The sequence below is a fragment of the Vigna umbellata genome, chromosome 11 (assembly GCF_029865625.1).
Source record: "Vigna umbellata cultivar VRB3 chromosome 11, Vumbellata_1.0, whole genome shotgun sequence".
NCBI classification, from domain to species: domain Eukaryota; kingdom Viridiplantae; phylum Streptophyta; class Magnoliopsida; order Fabales; family Fabaceae; genus Vigna; species Vigna umbellata.
This window is the reverse complement of record NC_142175.1, coordinates 28,323,772-28,342,829: the sequence shown is the minus strand read 5'-3', so window position 1 is coordinate 28,342,829 and position 19,058 is coordinate 28,323,772. Positions and strand designations below refer to the sequence as shown.

The 19,058-nt window shown below is 31.2% G+C and overlaps 2 protein-coding genes across 2 annotated transcripts; one reads left to right on the top strand and one right to left on the bottom strand.

Annotated features, from left to right (window-relative positions):
- The first annotated feature begins 798 nt into the window (after positions 1–798).
- CRK3 (CDPK-related kinase 3) lies at positions 799–7,908 on the top strand. Its single transcript, XM_047312272.2, has 11 exons — positions 799–1,514; positions 4,117–4,247; positions 4,755–4,796; positions 4,876–4,984; positions 5,124–5,202; positions 5,408–5,704; positions 6,017–6,126; positions 6,668–6,775; positions 7,033–7,095; positions 7,228–7,395; positions 7,485–7,908. Exons 1-11 carry the CDS (start codon positions 990–992, stop codon positions 7,620–7,622), a joined length of 1,770 nt encoding a protein of 589 aa, XP_047168228.1. The 5' UTR covers positions 799–989; the 3' UTR covers positions 7,623–7,908.
- Positions 7,909–17,164: 9,256 nt separating this feature from the next.
- On the bottom strand, positions 17,165–18,116 carry LOC124837001 (SAUR-like auxin-responsive protein family). The gene is made up of 2 exons (XM_088101128.1): positions 17,962–18,116; positions 17,165–17,844 (listed from the first exon to the last, which is right to left on the bottom strand). The coding sequence occupies exon 2, from the start codon at positions 17,839–17,841 to the stop codon at positions 17,518–17,520; it is 324 nt and encodes a 107-aa protein (XP_087957254.1). The 5' UTR covers positions 17,842–17,844; positions 17,962–18,116; the 3' UTR covers positions 17,165–17,517.
- Positions 18,117–19,058: the final 942 nt, after the last annotated feature.

Genomic DNA, 19,058 nt, shown 5'->3' with positions numbered 1-19,058 from the left:
ATTCTCTTAAATTTGAATTTACTTCACATTTAAATAGACTCAATTTAAAAATATTTCAATAATTATGCTATTAAAACATTATTTCTTTAATGTTTAATAGAATTATTAATTAACATAATCATAAATTAGATATTTAAATTATAAAAGGAATCATAGATTATAAGTGTAGCATAGTTTAGGTAAAGTGAGTAATTAAAGTAAGAGAATCTCCGTAGTATTTCCCAATATCAGTTAACAAGAGTCTTCCTTTGATTTTTTTTTTCTTTAAAAGATGGAACGCATGCTTTCACATTTCAAAATTACTAATAACAGCAACAAAAGTTACAAGAGACATTAATATAAAAATAAAGTAGCTAAAGACAAAATAAAAACTCCCAACACAAATTATCCCATGCATGAGGAAACACAACACCACATATTCCCCCACACCCACGCCACGCCAACTTTCTGAAAAAAATTAGTTATGCAATCGAATTAATGTAATAATAATTTTTAGAGAAAAGAAAGCAACATTTATAATAATTAACACAATCAGAATTTATTCTTATAGCTAACCATAAAATTTCATCAAAATTTATAAAATTTGTGAATTTTATATTTATTTTATTATGATTAAGTAGTTCTTAAGTAATGAAAGAACAGTAGTGAAAGAAATGTAGTAAAGGGTGTGTTAGTAAGTGGCCACGTCATGGTAGCAGAAAAGTGCAGCGTGCACCGCGAAGTAGATTATCGGAACCCGTAAACCTTATGCAACAGTGACACTCACACACAAGCACAAACACACGGCTTTCTCTGTTTGTTAACAGACGTTGTCCATGCTTTCTTGGTGTCTGTCTGTCTCTGTCGCGCACTGTCTCGCTTTCTCTCTCTAAACCATTCTCTCATTCTCTCTCTACCTGACTCAAATTCCCTCGTTTTATCGTTTTCTCATCTGACCAGATTCGCCCCACTTTCCGCCGCGTGAGGCCCTCCGATGTGCTGACGTCCACATGGGTCAGTGCTACGGCAAGTCCAATCTCACGCCGGAAAATGAGGCTACAGCCGCAGAGGGAGCAACAGTTGGCACCGCTATCGCGGTGGCTGGATCCGCTGACGTCCCGCTCTCTCCGCTGCCGGTGAAGGGAACGCCGGCGCGGGCGAGTCCCTGGCCCAGTCCATACCCACACGGTGGCGGTGTGACGCCGTCCCCGGCCAGAGGCACGCCGAGGAGATTTTTCCGGCGGTCGTTCGCGCCGCCGTCTCCTGCGAAGCACATAAGGGCGTCGCTGGCAAAGCGGCTCGGGCACGCGAAGACACCGAAAGAGGGGCCGATCCCGGAAGAAGAAGCGGCGGGAGCGGTGACGACGGAACAGTCGCTGGATAAGAGCTTTGGGTATGGTAAGAATTTTGGGGCGAAATATGAAATTGGGAAAGAAGTGGGTCGTGGGCATTTTGGTCATACTTGTTATGCTAAGGGGAAGAAGGGCGAACTCAAAGACCAGCCTGTTGCTGTTAAGATCATTTCCAAGGCGAAGGTACAATTTCAGTCCAACGTCTTTTCATTTTTTTTGTTAATTTGTTTTTAGATATTTGAGTTTGTTGGTTGTACTTGAGTTTCAATTTTTTTGTGGTATTTTTTGTTATTTTGGTCATTGCGTTGTGTGGTCTTGTTTGTGTGTGTTATTTTTGTTGTTATGAATTATGATAGCGTTTGGATTTGGACGATTCGGGGTTTGATCTCTGTTGTTTGATTGAACGCTCTGCGAGATTCTGTAAGTGGGACTAGGGAATAATTGGGAATTTGTCTGACATAGTTTTTTTACGGATTGGGGTTTTTAGATTTGTAGTTTGTACTTGGAAATGTTACCCGACAAATACATGGTTCTGGGACATTGTCTTGTTTTCCTTGTTTGTAGCTCTATTTAGAATTTTAACTTCACCGTTCTATGGTCAGAGTCATTTGGATTTTACTGAATGAACTGTAAAATTTAAAAGAAAAAAGAAAAACTGGATGTATTTGGAATTGACATGACATTTGACTTGGTTTTACCTTGTCAGCTGTAAGTTTACATGGCAAGGCATTTCTTAACTTGTATGGTTGAACTGAGAATAGTTTTTTTACTTCATATCGTGTGGTATAGTATGTGTAACAATGATATTTGGAAAATTGGTAGTGTAACCTAGGTGGTAAATGATGGTCTCTTTGTTTAAGTGTGCTAGAATAAGTTGTTTAATAAGAAGGTAAAAATGCATGCAGCTTGCCCTTGTTGCAGTTGAATGGAAGTTTTGATCATATTGATTGTTTCGTTAATTGTTGAAATGACTATCCATTATGTTATTCTTTTATTCTATTCAATCATATAGAGTGTGTTCGTTACCTAATTGTGGAAATAATTATCCATTTTGATATTGTTTGATGCTAGCCATTGTTGATACTTTTGGAAGCTAAACTTGTCTTACATGTGTGAGGCATTGGCATATTACAATACTCTGTTCTCTTGGACAATGGCCCAGTCGTTTTATTGTGCTGAGTTTGGAATATTTGTAGCTTCCAGTTGCAATTAGTGTTAAACACATGTTTCTCTTTGTCACAATTTGAGGTAGGGTTAGTCACTTTGTTGGCGGTTTTGGATGCTAGAATTGTCTTACATGCGTGAGGCATTGACATATTACAATAATCCGATCTCTTGGGTAACGGCTCGGTCATTTTAAGATGCTGAGTTTTAGAAGATTTATAACTTCCTGTTACAGTTAGAGTTAGAAGTGTGTTTCTCTTGGTCCCGTTTGAGGTAGGGTTAGCCACTTTGTTGGAGGTTTTGGAAGCTATAATTGTATTATATGTGTGAGGCATTGTCATATTTCAATACTATGTTGTCTTGGTTAAAGGCTCAGTCATGTCTTATGTGTGTGAGACAATTGCTTGGCATATTTATTACAGTACACTGTTCTCTTGTGTAACGGCGCAGTCATTTTATGGTTGCAAGTTTTCGAATATTTGTAACCGGTTGCATTTAGTGTTCAAAATGTTTCTATTTGTCGCTATCCGAGGTAGGGTTAGTTACTTTGTCTGCGGTTTTGGATGCTAGAATTCTGTTACATGCATGAGGCATTGGCATAATACAATACTCCAATCTCTTGGGTAACAGCTATTTTATTATGGTGCCCAGTTTTAGAATATTTGTAACTTCCATCCGCATTTAGTGTTAAAAGCGCGTTTCTCTTTGTCGCTATTTGAGGCTGGGTTGGCCACTTTGCTGTCAGTTTTGGAAGCTAAATTTGTCTTGCATGTGTGAGGCATTGGCGCATACTCTATTCTGTTGCGTAACGGCTTTGTCATGTGTTATTTATCACAATAATCCGTTCTCTTGGGTAACGGCGCCATCATTTTATAGTGTCAAGTTTTAGAATCTCATCCAGTTGCATTTAGGTTTTAAAACATGTTTCTCCTTGTCCCTATTTGAGGTTGGGTTAGTCACTTTGTTGCAGTTTTGTAGTATTATTACCTTGCTGTTTTTTTTTTCTATAAATGGAATGCTTTTTAATACATACAGCATATGGAATTACATCACCTATCCACATTAACATTAAAACAACATAATAGCATAAGGTGGACCCACATTTTTTCACATATGAAAATGGGTCCAAACATGCTGACAGTCTATGATTGGAATTGTGTTGCACACACATGCCAACCAAGAAAATTCACTTTAAAGAATGTCAAGAACCATAAAAGTAGAAGCAATGAACTCAATGTATGTCAAGCAGGTAATGCTGATATTAATGTTCAAAACAGGATAGTTGTCTGCATTCCATATGGATAGCCTAGTAGCCTCTCTAGTTCATATATTCTCACTATGCTGCTTGCTCTCATATTTTACAAATAATTCAATTATTGTATATATAGGAAATTGATTATTTGAAGTTTATTGCATGTTTGCACGTGCCTAACCCAATATTTTTGTCCAAAAAAGGAGTCAACATAATATTATCTTCAAATCCACCCTTTGTCCCTCATAGTTTCATTAGATTTTAAAAAAGAAAAAAGAAGCAAAGGTTATATCACCTTAAAATTAAATTGTTATTCTTTGCACTTGCATTTTTATATCATTTCTAGTCTTAATAAAATTTATTCAGCAGATGACAACTGCAATAGCAATTGAGGATGTTCGCAGAGAGGTGAAGATATTAAAAGCTCTATCTGGCCATCAACATCTTGTCAAATATCATGATGCTTTTGAAGATGCCAACAATGTGTACATAGTTATGGAGTATGTCTTTTATTGTTGTATTAATTATCATTTAATGTATGATTTATGATAGAACTTTATGGTGAGTTTTTGATCCATATAACCAACCTCACATAGTGGGTAAAGCTCGACTGTTCTGTTTTTGTGATTCATTATCATCTATAATTAGAACTTGGTGTCAAGATTGCTATGGAACTGAATCATTATTGTTTTCGTTATACATTTGGTTAATGAGCAGTTACTTTGAACTATAAAAGGCATTGTTGTTTATGTACGGATAATTTTGCCGATGGGACTACAATTAATATGCAGTTTCTCACTTCTGGTTCTCATTTCTTTTGTTCATTCTTTTGCCCGTTCCCAAGGTTTAAACAAGTTCAATTGCATGTATGTAATATGTTACTTTGTTTCTAAGTTTCTACACGACATATATTTTGTTGAGGAATATTTGTTTGTTTAACTGTTGGGGGGCTTGCATCTTAGAACTGTAACTCCATCATACAATGACCTTTTTTGCTTTCTTATCAGATTGTGTGAAGGTGGGGAGCTTCTTGACAGAATTTTGTCAAGGTTAGCCTTTTCTTTTATTTTTTATTTTGACCTCAGTATAATCTTTTTACTTATTGAATGATGCTCACTGTCAAATTAGGGGAGGAAAGTATTCAGAGGAGGATGCCAAGGTTATAGTTTTGCAGATTCTAAGTGTAGTTGCTTTTTGTCATCTTCAAGGTGTTGTGCACCGTGACCTTAAACCTGAGGTTTGTGCTTTGAATCTTCATCTGCATAATAATTTGTAATGATAACAGTTAGGTCTGTTTTTTGTATCATGATGACTACGTATGTAAGAATAAGAGTATCAATAATGTTGTCCATTCTTTGTTGTACTTGCTTTTACAGAATTTCCTCTTCACTTCGAGAAGTGAAGATGCTGACATGAAGCTTATTGATTTTGGTCTATCTGACTTCATCCGTCCAGGTAATTATTAGTGGTTCTATATTTTTTTTTTCTTTTCCTTCCAAAGCAGACTCTCTTATTAACAATGTATTAAATAAAAAGCTAGCTACTAGAAATGCACACTTCATTGCTGCTGCTTACCTTCTGCATAATGCTCTTTGGTCAAATATTTATGGATTTAACACCATCCTTCTTAATTTTTCACTTCATGTGTGTTGATATACAGATGAACGGCTGAATGACATTGTTGGGAGTGCTTATTATGTTGCACCTGAGGTCCTTCACCGGTCATATAGTCTGGAAGCCGATATATGGAGTATTGGTGTTATTGCCTATATCTTATTATGTGGAAGTCGACCTTTCTGGGCACGAACAGAATCTGGAATTTTTCGTGCAGTGCTTAGAGCTGATCCTAACTTTGATGATTTACCTTGGCCTACTGCCTCTGCAGAAGCCAAGGATTTCGTGAAACGGCTTCTAAACAAGGACTACAGGAAAAGAATGACAGCTGTCCAAGCTCTAAGTAAGTTCTCTTATCAGTTCAACTCTATCGTTCTGTGCTAATCATTATGAGATTCTTATCTTGACAGGGACTTGAGTATTATGTGGTAGTGTCTAAATCCCACATCAAGTTGGTATGTTTGAGAGTATTTAAGTGTTTGAAAACAGGATCTACTTTGTAAACTTTGCGGGCAATTGTCCCCACAAACTTTTAATCTTTTTAATATAATGTAATTGTAAATTGCCCCCTAAATTATAATTTAGCATAAAAAAATAATCTATTAAATGAGTATTGCTCTGTTAAACTAATTACTGCATACTTCTGCACATGCAGGTCATCCTTGGTTGAGGGATGACAGCCGACCACTCCCTTTAGATATATTAGTTTATAAACTAGTGAAGGCTTATGTTCTTGCAACACCACTCAAACGGGCAGCAGTGAAGGTATTATTTAGTTTATTTTCTTTGAATATACTTATGCAGAGTTTAACTTTCAGTGTCTTACTTTATGTGAATGCTTACTTCAATCTTCATATTTGTTACCTAACTACTATCTTTCGTGAATGTATGTGCTGCATTTATGCATGCTTGTGGCATTTTTTTCTTCTAATTTTACTATCAATACTTCACTCCTCAATTGATATCACATGCATTTTCCTTCATGGTGATATTTTCCCCATTGACTATGAATATAATCATGATGTTTCGGTTGTGGTGTGAGCCACCTTAATGTTTATTTTTAAATAAGAAATGAAAAGAAAATTGTGCTGTTTATGGTCTATTGTGAATTGTGATGTTGATAAAAAAGACCTTTTTGGGAAACTCAAGGTGTGTTTTTATCTATTTGACATAAAGTATCATATATGGACTTCTTTTTAAGAAACATTGTTTAGCATTGTTTTTGCCAGTTCTGGCATTAGGTTATTGTCTATTGAATATTTTTCTGTCCTGTATTTAAACTAATCACGTGGCTTGTTTTGTCTAGGCACTTTCAAAAGCCTTGCCAGAGGATGAATTGCCCTACCTTATGGCACAATTCAGATTGTTGGGACCAAACAGAGACGGACTCATCTCCCTTGACAATTTCAAAATGGTTTTATACTGCTTCCCTAATAAAATCCTTTGGAATTTATATGGTTCATAAAGTGAACTTTTTCATTTTGCTTGGCGGGGAGGACGCAGAGGTGTTAGAAAACTGTCATTTTCACAGCACAGCTTGCCTTTTTCTTGTTTATATTATTGTGGAAATGAACGTGTTTTTCCTACTTTGAAGGGTTTTGGTTGTTTTCCTGTCCTTTATTTAGAATACATTAATCTCCTTGATTCACAGCTTCAAAGCAAACTTTGCAGGCTCTTGTACAGAATGCAACTGAAGCAATGAGGGAATCAAGGGTTGTTGAGATCATAAATGCGGTGAGCCATTATTCTTTTGGTTGTATTGAGAAAATAACTGTTCAGTCCATTTCTAGTATCAGTGCTGAAGTCCACACTATTTCCCCATCTTGATCGAACACCTTATACTTTCTTGCTTGAATCATTGCGTAGATGGAGCCACTTGCCTATAGAAATATGGACTTTGAAGAATTTTGTGCAGCTGCAATCAGCACATATCAATTGGAAGCACATGAAAGGTGGGAAGACATTGCCTCAGCTGCATTTGAACACTTTGAGGCAGAAGGCAACCGTCTGATATCTGTTGAAGAATTGGCCAGAGTAAATATTTCTTATTCTACCATATATATGAATTGGTAAGTTGTTCTGCAATGCTCATATGTGTTTTTATATTTTGTTTATGGCCACAGGAGTTGAATCTTGGGCCTTCAGCTTATTCAACTCTGAAAGACTGGATAAGAAATAGTGATGGAAAGCTTAACTTACTTGGATATACAAAATTTTTGCATGGTGTGACTGTCCGTAGTTCAAACCCAAGACACAGGTAGTCTTGGATTGGACCCTTTGACATATAGTTTGAAGATGCGGGAACAAAAGTAGATCTTAGAGATTTTTTCTTTTTTTTCTTTTCTCTTTCATGTTTGAAAAAAATAGGATTTGTGTAAATGAATGTGTTACAGAAGTCAATTACATGTCAAATGCTTGTTCTTTAGTCCATTTCGCAAATGATATGGGTCTGGTCCCATGAATATTCATTAACCTGTGAATGCCTCAAAAATATTACATATAGTCAAAATTAAAGCAATTTATATCCAAATTGGCCATTTACTGTCATTATCAGGAAAGTATTTTTATTTGTTTTGATGTCTTATTTATCAAGAAGAACACAAACAGATGCCTCAACATTTGTGCCTGTGTAACTTGATTGCTTAAATTTTCAAAAGTAAAAAAATCCTTATATTTAAATGTTACTTTTGCTTGTTGTAGCGAAAAGAGAATTTTCTGCAGATATATGATGACGAGGTTTGGTTCTTAAGTGTCACTGTTGGCGAGGTTTGGTTTTTGTTATCCTTTAGTATAGCACGAAAAAGCATTCACACTCTTGGCGCAATGGCTACCTAAAGCACATGTTTTTTACTAAGTATTGTTGCAGCACAATATAACAAGGAAAAATAAAATTCTCTTGAGAAAGTAATTAAAGCAATAGAATAGAAAGAAAAATGAGAATAACATACCTTGATGGAATGAGACTAGGATTATGTCAAAGCAATATCTGTAATGAAAAGTCAGATTCAAAAATTTACAGGGGTTTAATAAGAATAGAATAATCAAGCGACAAGTGATTGAAGTAAAGTCAACAAAACACTGCCCAAATGAAATAAAATCAATTTATTAAATACTTTAAAGTAAACAAAATATTATATTATATTTTTTTCAAAAAAAAACTTTTAAAAGGCACGAAAGTAGGATTATTTATTATGATAAAGTTCTGCCTCTATTTAATATATTATGAGTTTAACTTCTTAACAAATGTTTAAACAAATTTGCATTCGTTTAAAGTTGAGTCCTTCATTAGCATACCCAAATCTATTTTAAACATAACATTTTTACTATTGTAGGACTAAACATTCCATCATAAGATTAAAATTTCAATTTTATAAGAATGTTATTTTATTGAAATATATTGTAATGACATAAAAGTTAAAATCCACGGTTCTAATAATAAACTATCATTTCTAAGAATTTACATTATAGTTCCTCTAGATTCTACTTGTTACACAATAAACACTCCATGTACTGTTTGTTAGAAATAATATTTAATATAATTTTCATATATATAGTGTAAAGACTAAGTACTTTATAATTTGATTTATGAATGAAACAATTTTTTATAATAGTTTAAAAACAAAAAACATATTTAATTAAAAAATTAAATTAAGACATTCCTAGAATAAAGTTGCTCTAAGAAACTTCTTGTACATGTGGACTGAATAGCTCTAGGGGCATAGGTGAAGGTGTTACAAGCAAGTATGCAAACAGATGATGTTCTTGTATGGTAAGCATGGTCTAGAATGTTTTGAGTGGTAGAGAAAACATTATGAGCACTGAACCTAGTTGCAACAAAAAGTGAACCAACCATAGTAACTTATAGAGGCTGCTGCTTTTTGTATAGTTATAGTGATTGAAAATTGTACACAAGTCATGTCTGTTTCACCGGCAGCTTCCATCACAGCAAAAAGAAGATAACTTCCTTTCTGTTATCTAATGAACATGTTCGTCCCTTTGCCTTAACCAAAGACCTTATTAACTTTTCCACAGCCAAAAACAAAAGAAGAAAATAGGTGATAAAGTTGGTATCCAAAATTCCAAATTTGACAAATAAAAGCATTCTACAGTTGAATTATGTGAAAATCATCACTCATTTTTTTGTTTATCAAGATTCAGAGTTCAACAAAATGCTGCCACAGGAACAATCGTTTTCCTGATTTGAAAGGCAAATTTCAAGATCATATTTTGCCTTTAGCTTGTTAATTTCGAAAGATGTCATGTTTCTAGAAAAATAAACTAAAATAGATAGGCTCATTTTAAAATTTCGATAGATTTTTTGCTTTATAAATCAACTTTGGAGGGTAAAATTTATCAGTCGTAATTATGTTTTTTTAATATTTTGGTCGGATAGAAGTGATTTTAAATGGAAGTCACTAATTTAAAAAAAAAACAGTATATTTTCACTAAAAAATGTTAGTTTACCATTTAAGTATAATTATTTTGAAATGACATTCCTAATTATTAAATAATTTCATGTCGACAAGAGAGTCCCACCCTCATGACTGAAAATTATTAAAAAAATTAATAATAATTGACAAATGGTTGCCCAAATTAATATTTTTTATCAGTAAATTGCTTTTTATAAATGTGATTTGAATTTATATGCACTACTCTTTTTGGGCGGCGAGGGGTTGTTTTCATTTCAACCATATGAGAAATAAAAATTGAGAAATGTAAGGTCAACGTCATTGCCTCAAATAATGTTTATTTGATAATGGGGTTGACTTTTTCTTTATCAAATAAGAGTACAATTTGGGCGATAAAGTATTTCCTTATAAATCAATTATCATAAAAATAATAATTAAAATTGTTATCATATATAGTATATTATTAAAATATCTTCTATCATTGAATTTAAAAATTTGGTTTTAACATCGTTTTTCTTTAGTATGATCATTGTATAATAGAAATTATATTGTTAATTGGAATAGATTTTGTGAATTCACAGTTATAATATAATATATGCATCACTATCCATTAAAAGAATGTCCAAGACATGTTGCGTCAATGGTTGAAACAACTTTATTCTATTTTTCCTCATATATGTATGTATATTTTTTTTTAAATTGTTGATTACTTGATTTATTAAAGTTAATCTATCTTATTAAATGAGTGAACTTGTTGAATAAAAGTGAAATACTTCAATACTACTTTTTCTTTAAACATGAGCACACATATTACGAGTAATAGTATCCCGTCTATGAAATTTGATAAAAAAAATGTTATGAGAGGAATTAGGATTTTTTTTTTCAATTTTAATATTGTTGTCCTTTTATCATATTAGGTTAGAGAAAATTAGAAATACAACATCAATAAAATTGGAGTTCAACTACATAAAGAATTAATATCATTCTCTACTTAAAATCACCTAAAGATAATAAATTCATGACTTTTCATCTTTATATAGTACTCTAATTTATCATTTTTATCAATGAGACTAAATTTACATTTGGAATTCTAACTTAATATACACTATTTTAATAGTTTAAATATATTATTTTTTAATGTATTAAAATTAATGCATATTAAATTCACAATAAAAAATATAAAGATTCTTAAACAAAAATCTTGATTCATTGGATAATGTTATAGTTTGTGAATCTTTATAGTTATTGAATCTTTTTATGGTGAAGTGGTCGATCGAAGTTATCCATAGTTGTGGTTTTCTAGAAAGAAGTGTAAAGTAAATTGAATACATCAAAAGAGACAAATAATAAAGTCAGAATTGGCAATTTTACCAGATTAGTTGAATTTGTAAGCTCCTTGAGTATTTCATCGTCATCTTCCCATAAATAATATAAATTATTAAGAAACATAGTGATGTTGAGTCCAAGTAAAGTGTTCAAGATTTAAGAACATTCAACAACTCACAAAAATATATGTGCACTGTGTTTGTTTGGTTTTCATCGTTTGTTTGTTTGTTGCATGTGTTTCTCTTAGTCAATGATGAGCACTGTTTTTATTCTTATCCCATTCATTAATCTTGCCTATTCATAAACTTTCTTCGAATTTTTCTTTATGCATATTTGTTTAGCCAATTATAGAATAACTAGAATTTATTTGATTTAGAAATGCTTTTCTATTTTTGTGTAATTTATATGTAAAGGTTACAAGGTTATTAACTCCTTCGATACATGAATTATGTTCCTTTCTTAGGCATTCTCCAAATGTAAATTCAGTTTGGTGAATTTTAAAAATGATTTATAGATTAATTCAATTTGAAACCAAAAAAAGAAAATTTAGATGTTAATTATCAATCCCAATACAATACACAGAATGGGATTATTTGAAAAATTACAAAATAGTCTTTACCACTAGTTACAATGTATTGAAAAATGAAAAACTGGTATAGTTATCAATTAAGAAAATAATGCTTAACAAAAACTTAAGATTGTATTTAATATTATGTTAATAACATTATTGTTAGATATAAGAAAATAATTAGAGAAAGTTTGAGTTTTATTGATTAGATTCTTAATATAAATAAGTAGTTTTTTCTGTTAAGAATTTACTCCATTTTTTTCTTGTTCAAGTGTTTCGTAAACAAGCATTGTGAAGAAACACTGTCTTCATATGAAGAAAGATAATTTTAATTATTTTAATTAGAATTTGAAATAAATATATGAACAACAAAGTGAATATGTGACCCACTTTGTCTACATAGATAAGATGTCAAAGTTTGTAATAATCTTTTTAAACTCTATTTCATAAAAATTTGAATATCTATCATTAGGAGAGTAGAGAGAAGTAAAAAAAAATAATTGAATCAAATATATTGTTTGTATTGAGACTATATATAATATTTAATTATGATTAACTATTAATTCTAAGATAGAGAGTGTATATTAAGAAGAACTTTATACACATATGAGTTAATTGATAATCAATTTTGACATGAATAAGTTAAAAATTGTTTTTAGATAAACTCAAATAAAATAACAATTAATATCAATGTGTTTAAACTTAAGAGGAGTTAGAAGTAATATAAATGACATATTTATTATTATAGAAGAGTATGATTATCTCAATTAAAACTATATAATGTTAGGTAGTTGTTGCCCTCAAACTTAAAGGTAAGACAAATATTTTGATTATGTAAAAAAATTATATGATTATTTAAAAATTAAAAAAATTACCAGATTTGATTCAACTATTGTATACTGACAATTAATCCCATTTTTATTGTGCATAAACTGAAAGATGAAATTTTATATTGGTAAAAAAACAACAACTAACATGAGGTGTACTTCAAATTGTATAAGAAGTGATAGGCTACACTATTTGGAAAGAAAGATGTCTTCCATAATACATTGAATATAACATATTACTCTATTTCATTGAAATATAGTTGAAATTTTTTATATCTTAATTTGAAAATGATTTATTGAATTGAAAAATTTATGTAGATAACATTCGAAATATGTCATAATTGATAAATATATGTGTTTCATATGTATATGATCAAGTGTTTATTTAAAATAATCTTTCTTACTTTTTTAGCTTTTTTCATTAAAAATACTTTTATGCTTAAGTTAGTTCGATATTCTATATATATAATTGTTAATATTATAATAAATGCGTTGTAAGAGTTTCAACAACATTATATTTAATCTGTATTTTAGGTTTCTCCATGAATTTCTGATTAAGATTAACCTAATTATAACCTAATTATAATTAATATGATTACCTATTTATTTAATTCACCTAAATGATTGATTAAATCTTATCAACATCAAATTTAATTTTCTAACCGATGACAATCAATTAAATCGATATATTAAATTATTTAATCTGTAAAATATATATTATTTATTATGAGATATGTGCACTTCTTCTCCTTAAATTATCAATTTTTATAGTACTTATATTTAATATTATATTAGTAAAATTTTATAATTAAATAATAGTGTAAATTTGTATATATATATATATATATATATATATATTTATAAATTAATAAAATATTTATTAATTTTAATCAAACGTTTTTAGAATTTAAAAGAAGTACTTTTGTTTTATTATAAAATTTATTTAGCATTTAACACATAAAAGGTTAATGTAGGTGTACCTATACTTCGGACTTATTAGCTAAGGTTAATACACTAATGTTCAACGTGTTAAACATGACAAGAAATTAATAAAAGTATTCTTTTTTAACTTAACTTTTATATTTATCATTTCTTTTCTTTAAAAAGACCAAAAAAAATCTGTTTTCTTAAAAAAAATATATTCATGCTTTACTAAAAGCATCGTCCTGTCCACAACAAACAGCAGATAAATCTTTAAAATTGCTAGGTGCCACGCGATTCACCCTTGGAACACAGTCCTAGATAGACAAGACAAGATCCACCGCTAAATTAAATTCTAAAAAGTCAATATCATAAAAATTGCCCTCTTCGATGCATACAAAAAGAAAAAAAAAAAATTTCATAGCCAAAGCAAAAGTTACATTTAATGATGATAAAGGGTTTTCGAAAGAGGAGAAATGGTATAATGTCTCATTGCAGTCAAAGGAAAATTCTTATAATAATTCATTTACACTACATGTTTCCACTAACATATTTTGTGACAAAATAATTCAATGTTGGTGTCTCGTGGTTCCAATTCGTGCTCAATATTGTGCACTCCACTTACAAATATTGTGCTAACTAATCCAAAAACAAAAAGAAAAATTCAGTGGAGGGACATGCACACCTTAATTTCCCACCATGTTTCTTTTCACCCAAGTGAAAGGAAAGTGTGAGGATGTCGCCTTTTGGGTTATTAACATTGCTGTTAAACCATCACTTTTTAATTATTCATATTCAATTTTTGGAAATATTGATCCATCCCTAAATTTGACACTTGTGCTTTGAGATTGTGTTTTTATTCTTATTTGATTAAGAGAATAAACTTATGATAGAGAAACAATGAGATTTTTATGCATATCCAAAGCTGCAACCTTTAGTTTAATAGTTATACATGTCATTATTTATGTGAATGTCAACTAGTTGACTAGTTGCAAATAAAATAAATAATATGGCTTACATTTTTAATCTTATAGTTTTTTTTATGCATATTCTCTCGTCTTTTATACACCTTTGTCTGACATGCCCTTTTTAAATGATGATGTAACTAAAAAAATTAAACAACTAGATATTTTAAAAATATTGTTTGAGAGCTATAGTGTTATTATTCAAAAACATGCATTGAAAAAAATATGTTTTAATTTGCTCTAACTGAAATTCAGAACCGAATCACTCTTTGTGGTATATGAAGTTCAATTTATATAATACTATAATTAACTAGATATTTAAAATAAATAAATACAACAATACATGCTATTGGTGTGAATTTCTTGAAAATATTTTTGTGATATTTGAGATTTTTCTACTTCTTAATTATGTGGTTTTGTACTGGAGTAGAATCTGATAAAAAAAACAATAAGTTCTAACTTACATTATTATATTAATTGATATTTTCCTACCATAATCACTAGCATTTTGTCTCATCTCTGACCAAGAGAACCTGCAAAAACTTTTTCCAAGAAGTTTCCTTCCTTTTATTTTCCAAGAAATTCATGAATTTATGATTTTGTAATGTTAAGAAAATGTAACCAATTGTTTCTCATGAGATTTTGCTTTGGGAGAAAAATAAAATAAAATAATTTACAAGTGGAGATTTTGATGTAACTTCCTTGTATCTAAGTGCTCATATTGCTTAGATTCCGTCAACATTTAGCAACACCATGGTATAAGATGTCAACCCAACATCATGATTCATTATTTAAGAATGTAATATTATTTCTTCTTTGCACCTTTTTTTATTATTAAGGAAAGCATGAACCAGGCACAATTTGAAAGAGGGATTGATTTGTTATACTTTCAAAACAAGGGATGAAAAATACCATGAATATACACACCTAGAACTTTTAAATTTTGTTTTTATCTCTCATTATTTTTATTCATTAAATATTATCCTCTAAAAGAAAGCAACAATCACAAAAAGCCAAAAACACAATGTATCCTTTGTATATAAGCCTCAAAGAGTGCAGTATTTTGTTGATATGAGGTCATGAATGATAAAAGTAAATAAGAGAATAAAATCACAGAAACAGTGAATTATAATGTACAATTTTAATTTTATACTTATTTTAATTTTTTTCATATAATTGATTATATTTATTATTTTCCTTTTGACTTTTATCTTCCAATTACTGATTATAATTTTGGTATAATTTTATATCATACATATTTTGTTGAACTTTATAAAAGTTATAACTATTCTATCCAAAAAAAGTCCACCGATTTTAATTTGTACTTGAACTTTATTAGTTTTTTTCTATAATTAAACCCTGATAATGAAATTTACTTTTTGCAACAAAAGTACCTTAAGAAATCAGATACAAGTCTATATTAAAAAAATACTATAGCAAGTACATTCAAAGCATAGCAAAAATTAACCTGACAAAATAGTTATTTTATAAAAATTGTTTACTGACATTAAATATAAATGTTCTCCTTAACATCCTTTTCTTTGGACCATGTGAATTCAAGCATAGAATTTTCATTAGTTTCAATTCAACACAAACAAAAACTCATTGAAATTCAATTAATGCAGCCATGTATGATTTTGTGTCCCAATGTGTGGTTCTTTTCAAAAGTGTGACAAGAGAAATTATTAAATAATTGTTCAAATAATTAATAATTCTGGATCAAGCACTAATCTCTTGTTTTTGAGATAATGAAAAATCATGATCCCTTTGCTTTCCGTAAAGCCAATAATTCGTGTGGGGTTAAGATTGTGTTGTTGTGTACATAGAACAGTCAATGACTACTTCAGAAAGTAACAGCCAAAGATGATAGTGAGAAAACTTTGATATTCCTGGACCATAGCTTCAGATAAAATAAACTCCAACCCTAAAATGTGTTTCCTGTTTGGATCTTTTTGTTTCCCCTTTAAACCTTGAAGGAGTACAATCTACAAAGGTTAGACTTAACCGAATTAAATGTCTGTCCTTTGATGATGCATATAAAATAACACTACAACCTTTGCGAACGTGGAAGTCATGCACCCACCCACTGACACCTTTTTATCTCTCTGCACGGTAGTTTGTCCTTCTCCTTCACCTACCCATCTTCAATGCAATGATCCAAACAATCACCAAATATGCAATTTTCCATCGTCAGAAGGAAAAAACAAATATGGAACGAAAATCTCAACACTGTGCCACCTCTCACTCTTTTCTAGAGTGATATCAGTGATTCAGTTTTTTTCAGATTTCAGAAAACAGAAATGGTCCACACACCCACCTCATTCTTTTGTTTCAATTTTTCTTTATGCAAACCTCATTTTCCCTTTCTGCTATGTAACATAAATTACATCTCTTACAAAGAAAGCACTTAATTGGAATGAATTACGGTGCAAAAGTTCCAATTGATTAGACAATCATTGAGATAAAGAGATTGGCCACCGGTACACACCACCACAGATTTTCGTAATTTAGATAATCTGAGCTTAATCAAGAATGTAACCCCAGCTCACAAGCCCCATCATCTACAGTGACAGAAAGACTCGATTTTTTTTTTGTAATCAGAGATTAATTAAGAAAGGAACCCCATGTGTTACAGTGAGAGGAATTCAGTGACTCAAAAGAGAGGAAAAGAAACAAAATTTCGGCCCTACTTACCGTCAATTCCTTCTTTTTCGATTTCTTCTCTTTCCAGAAAGAGTGGTGTACCAATTATTCCAGCGCGTGAAAAATTCTTCACAAGAAAAAGAATAGAAAAGAAAAGAAAAGCATCTCCTTTTTCCATAACGATTCCTAGCAATATAGAAAAAAAGTAAGTACCATTGGGAAGAAACAACATTCTATTGTCTTCACCTTCACCTATCTAAGGAACTTTCTTTCACATAAAACCAAACACTACCAAAAATAAATCTAAAAGCTAGCAAATTTACATGAGATAATCATTGAAAAACTAAAGGAGTGCCGATTTGTTGCCAAAGATCAATTCTATCTCCATGGTTTCACCAAGGTTTTAAATTAAAGTCACACCAGTCTCTTCAGAATTCTGAATATTTAGAAAACTGTGGACAAAACCCATTTGTTAAAACCTTGGTTAGGAGCCGAATTCAGAAGCCAAAGCAACCAACATGGTGGTGGTGAAGGGACTTGTCCCTATCAATCAGACCCCGGACGTTTCTGAATTCCTCAACGTGGCAAGGGATGGTTATGGTTCCCTTCTGGTCGAAACCGTATTCTTCCTCTGCCTCCTTGAGAAGCTGCATGAAGAGAGGATGGTTGATGTACATGACAGGAACCACGAACCTCTGTTGCTCTTCTCCTTGACCAACCTTAATTGCCATGCACCCTTTTGGCACCCCTCTGAACTCTTGCTTCTTCCCATCACGATGGTGCAATTGGAAACTCCTTGGACTCTTCTCCCCCATGCCCATTTTCTGCAACCAAGAAAGCCAAAAGACAAGGAAACCGACACAAAAAGAAACACACCCCAAAGTTTGTGAGTTTGAGGATGTAAAGAAAAAAGTCACAGGAAAACGAGGGTGAGGAACGACCAAGGTTCTGGGTCTGCCATCGCCATGTTGAAGTGAGTTAGAAAGGAGTAACTCAGAGACCTTGGATCGTTGGACATGGTTGATGGTGAGAACTACTCATGCTATGGTATGCCAAACACTTGAAACTGATGATATATAGGACAAAGTGTAGAGAGAGATACAGAGTATTTTTTCCCTGAATACGGGGTCTAAGTTAAAGACTACTTGGGTGACTAGATCTGCACCGTTTGATCGTGGCGGGTGATGATGATCACATCAAGGTGGATGGATCGTGTCACTCTAAGAGGCTTTTAGAGAAAATAGGAAAGGTTGGTTGGAATCTAATATGTTGCCTCCCTCTCATCAAGGACACTCTTGATGATAACATCATATCTATAATAAATCAAGATCTTGTAAATTTGGCAATAGACCATTAAATGTGCAATTAATATATTTTTAATTTTTAAAAGAAATATTTAAGTGGGCAATAATCATTAAATGTGGCTACTTTTTTTGTTAAATGTTGTTATTTAGTTTCAAACTGGTCAAAGTTTGTTCTAATTTTTATCATAAAAATAAACATGGTTCTTTTGATATTTTTTTCATCATAAATAAAAATGAAGAATTTAATTTAAAGTGAGATATATTTTGCGGATAAAGTTACTATATTTAAAGGAACTAAATGTGATTTTATATTAAATTTATGAAATATTCGCTTCATAGAAATAATTTATCAAAATTATTAGTTTAAAAATAATTCTGATAATTTTTATCATACATATTACGGAGAATGATTGGATATCATATTACATTAATCTAACGATAATTTTTAATAACTATTTATTTTTGCATGAGTTGAGATGAAGCAGCCTTTTAAGAATTGTATCTAACACACAAATACACGAAAGGTTGCCTTAAAAAAATTGTGACACACAACATAAAAGAGTATTATCTTTTGGATTTGACTTTTTTCCTATTTGTGAAATTGACAAAAAAGTGTAGAAGATTCAATTTATTTTAATTTTTAAAGTATTTAATAAAATAATTTATGAATTCAACAAAATTATACTGATAGTGTGAATATTTTTTCATTATTATTTAATTATGAATTACTATAT

Excerpts from the sequence above, each read along its gene's own strand:
- CRK3 (XM_047312272.2), top strand. The coding sequence starts at position 990 with ATGGGTCAGTGCTACGGCAAGTCCAATCTCACGCCGGAAAATGAGGCT. Across the intron at positions 5,203-5,407 it reads ATCTGACTTCATCCGTCCAG|ATGAACGGCTGAATGACATT; the intron begins GTAATTATTAGT and ends GTTGATATACAG. Across the intron at positions 6,127-6,667 it reads TCAAACGGGCAGCAGTGAAG|GCACTTTCAAAAGCCTTGCC; the intron begins GTATTATTTAGT and ends TGTTTTGTCTAG.
- LOC124837001 (XM_088101128.1), bottom strand. The coding sequence starts at position 17,841 with ATGGGCATGGGGGAGAAGAGTCCAAGGAGTTTCCAATTGCACCATCGT.